The sequence below is a fragment of the Capsicum annuum genome, unplaced genomic scaffold (genome assembly GCF_002878395.1).
Source record: "Capsicum annuum cultivar UCD-10X-F1 unplaced genomic scaffold, UCD10Xv1.1 ctg81761, whole genome shotgun sequence".
Taxonomy (NCBI): Eukaryota; Viridiplantae; Streptophyta; class Magnoliopsida; order Solanales; family Solanaceae; genus Capsicum; species Capsicum annuum.
The window spans coordinates 2,070-5,847 of record NW_025892507.1 but is presented as its reverse complement, the minus strand read 5'-3'; the positions used below and the strand labels follow the sequence as shown (position 1 = coordinate 5,847).

At 28.3% G+C, this 3,778-nt stretch overlaps 1 protein-coding gene across 1 annotated transcript; it reads right to left on the bottom strand.

Annotated features, from left to right (window-relative positions):
- Positions 1–28: 28 nt before the first annotated feature.
- Positions 29–1,160, bottom strand: LOC124895392 (protein VAC14 homolog). Its single transcript, XM_047405827.1, has 3 exons — positions 704–1,160; positions 456–569; positions 29–367 (listed from the first exon to the last, which is right to left on the bottom strand). The coding sequence occupies exons 1-3, from the start codon at positions 797–799 to the stop codon at positions 290–292; spliced, it is 288 nt and encodes a 95-aa protein (XP_047261783.1). The 5' UTR covers positions 800–1,160; the 3' UTR covers positions 29–289.
- Between the last annotated feature and the right edge of the window lie 2,618 nt (positions 1,161–3,778).

The window sequence follows — 3,778 nt, the reverse complement described above, 5'->3', positions numbered from 1 at the left end:
ATTCTTTTGCACCTAAAGACGTGAACCAGTGGTCAATGAAGCTGGATATGAGACCACAATATCCCAACCAAGGAAATACACACTAAATGATTTATGTCCATTTGCTTAATCCTGTTGGATAGAATTACGTGGCAACAAGCTGACCCAAAAATCATAGTTATCAAATAAATTAATCATTCTTTAGTAACACCTCAAAGTAGATAGAGGAACCACTAATCTCATAGCTTCCTATTATTAACCTCTATAGTCAAGATTTCAACCAGTTCCTTTCAAACTCATAGCAGAAAACTCAATACTTTACCTCAAGATGTTGTGCTGCTTCTGAAGTCAAACCAACAGTTACAGCAGCCAGTCCTATCAACCCTCCCTAAATCAACATTAAGCACAAAAACAAAATAAAAACAAATGAAGTCACAATAGACTATTGACCCAAAATATTAAGGGTAAAAGCTCACTTTCCGGTGATTAGCCTGAGGGGAATATGTATACTCCTGGGTCAATAAATTGATCACTGCAGTGATTTTGTCGTGATCACCCGCTACTGCCAATTGCTTCACAATCCCTTCCAACTACACAAATATATCATCCGAATCAAAAATTTCGAAACAAACAAACCAAACTGGAACTCAAGATCCAATAAAAAAATTCTTGTAAAAACAAACAAAACACTAATTCAAAGAAAAAAGAAAAAGAAAGAAAGCACCTCAAGTGCGGCATGTTTGCGCTTCTCATACAACTTATCAGAGAGATTGCGCAGCACAGAAGCAGGAATTAAAGATAAAGCTTCTGGAGTAGCCATATCAAGAATTCAAAAACCCTAAAACAACCTTAGAACGTAAACAAAAAGGAAAAAACAAGAATTTCCCAATTCATGTCTTGCTTTCGGAAAAGAATCAAACTTTTTTCTGCTTGTTGATCTTCGTTCAGTCCAACCCAAACATCTTGTGCAATTTTTCATAGAGTTATTAAATGCACAAAACCCATCTGTATAAATGGACACTATGGGAGTAAGAAGAGAGATCTTAAAAGGAAAGAAAATCAGACAAAATTTGAAGCATTGAAGAGATTTTAACTTGCTTTTGGTTTTGGGTTTGGTTTAATTTTGCCGGGAGTAAGGGGTTAAAAAGAGGCTGGGGTGAGGGGAGAGCAATGTAGTCATTAATCTTTTCTACAGTTATGGTCTAAGGCATTTATTTAAGAGAAAAAAAAAAAAAAGAATAAACATTTTTTTCTCTCGAACTTATCCTCTAAACTCACTTTACCACTTAAACTTAACTTTCATTTATATATCTCTTAACAATTTTTAAATAAATTAAAATCACCCTCAAAATCAAAATCTCACACTCACACAAAAAATGCACTACACAGTGTCACGTCATTGCCAAATCACTTCTATATCAATGTCATATCATTGCCACGTAATAAATTATAATTTTTTCAAAAAAAAATAATCCCACACACTTACTTTTTATATATTCTTTTAAAAAAAGAAAATATATATATACTATTTTTATATATATATAAAATATACTCTTATATTTTAAAAGAGTATATTTTATATATATATATATATATATTTTTTTATAAAAATATATATTTTATATAAATAAAATAGACCCCACCCCCTTCTTTCTTCTTCTTCACAACCTCCACCCCCACCCCAATCCCTTCTTCTTTTATAGTACAGTAGCCCCTATCCCCGTCCCCCTTCCTCCTCCTCTTTCTTCATCTTCACATAAAAGCACCCTTTTTTTCTTTTTCTTTCACCATTGTTGTAAGCTTTTCAATGATTTTTTTCTTCATCAAATATAAAATTAACTTGAGCAAATTCAACAATGAACTGTATACAAGTACATGATCATAAAAATATATCAATACACAAAATCTCAAATCCAAACTTTTTCACATTAACCAAAACCCAAAATCTCAAAACTCCCAAATTTCCATTATTTGTCATATCACTTCAGTTAATCCTATTATTGATTTTTTAATGTCTGACCATCTATCATCATATATTGTTATTAATACTTTGGATCCTAGATTTTTTTTAGTTAGACCTTTTATTCCTATAACAATTAAACTCATATGCATCAGTATCATTTTATTATTTTTTATATGTCTTAAAGAGTTAGCATTTACTAAATCTAGTATTTTAAAATCTTCTCCTATAGCTGATATTTGTTCTTCTCTATAATGTCTATATAGCTGATTATCTGTAGAAAAATATCCTGCATTATATAATATTTTAGGATTTAATAATTTTAATTGATGTTGTTGGAAAATTTGTAAATCTTTATCTACATCTATTATTTCATTAAGTTCTTGGTTCTGCTCCATATTAGGTTGTCTTCGGTATATTCTGGATAATATATTACTATTTTCTATTTTATCCTCCGAAAAACTTATTCTTTGTCTTTCTTCTCCTTGTCTTTCATTGTTTTCGATGGTTTTCCGTCTATTTGATAGAAAGTCCATTTTTGTGGTTTTCTTATTATATTTTTTCTTTCTTGTTTAGGAGTTAATTCAATTCTTTTTAACTGGTTAATAAGTTCTTCTATTTCAAGGTTATTTTTTTGTGGCTCCTGAGCTTCTTTATTTTTTATTAGGATGTCTATTTTCTTATGTAGTTCGGGTAATTCCGATTCTTGCTGAAAAGGTTTTTGAGTTTCTTTGCCCTTAATTAAAATATCTATCTTTTTATGTAAGTCTAATATAACTCTATTATGGTATTATTTTGTTTTAATAAAATTTTATCTGTTATACTTGAAGGTATATGCTTAGATAATCCTTCTGGTTTGCTATGATAACCTCTTGATTTTTCTAGTGCCTTACTATAATCTATATCTTCTTCACTCATGAAAGTGATATTTCTTCTAATCTTTGTGTTATTTCTTGCAAATCTTTGATTTCTGTTGTTATATTTTCTACTTGTTCTATAAGTTTAGATATTAATTGAGTAGTTTTTACTTCTAATTCTTTAGGTCTTTCTATTATAGTTTTTATTAGTTTTTCAATTTCTAATTTTGTAGGTATTTTTTCTAAATTAAATTTGTGATTTAAATACTGAATTTTTCTGTTTATTTCTATTTCTTGTGACTTTAAATAATCTAAATTTTATTCTATCTTATCTAGTGTCTTTTTATGTTTATTTTGAGTAGCTTCTATCTCTTCTAAAATTCTTATTATACTATTATCTTTTTCCTGAATTTTTTCGCTTGAATTTATTATAAAGTCTATTATTGTATTATATTGTTTATCTTCTGAATGTAAAATATGTTCACCCTGGTTGAAATTACACCTTATAATGGAGTTATCTTTTAACACTCTATATTTCTTTTTGGGTTGAAATCTAAGATCTAAGTAATCGAGATATTTTAAAGAAGCTATTTTGTTATCCTAAGTGATTTAAATTAAGGTATTTTTTGCTTAGCTTAGTTTGATATTTCAATCTACTATTAGTATAGGTTATATCTAATTCTGTTTCTTGTTGTATATTTTCTATCAGCCTAGATTGTTCACTAATTAATGCTTTTTTATAATATTTAGAGGTTATGGTAATTATTTCGTCTGTTTCTTTAAAGTTTAGAATATCTACTTCTAGGTTTCTTATTTCTTTATTTAACAACTCTAGTCTTTCTACAAATTGTTTTCGAATTTTTACAAGTTGATGTTTATAAGTAAATTCTCTATAATATTGACGTTGTACTTCTATAATATATTCAATATATCTTATAGGCATTTATTATCCTAATTGATAAGATTTTTTATTAATATGTTA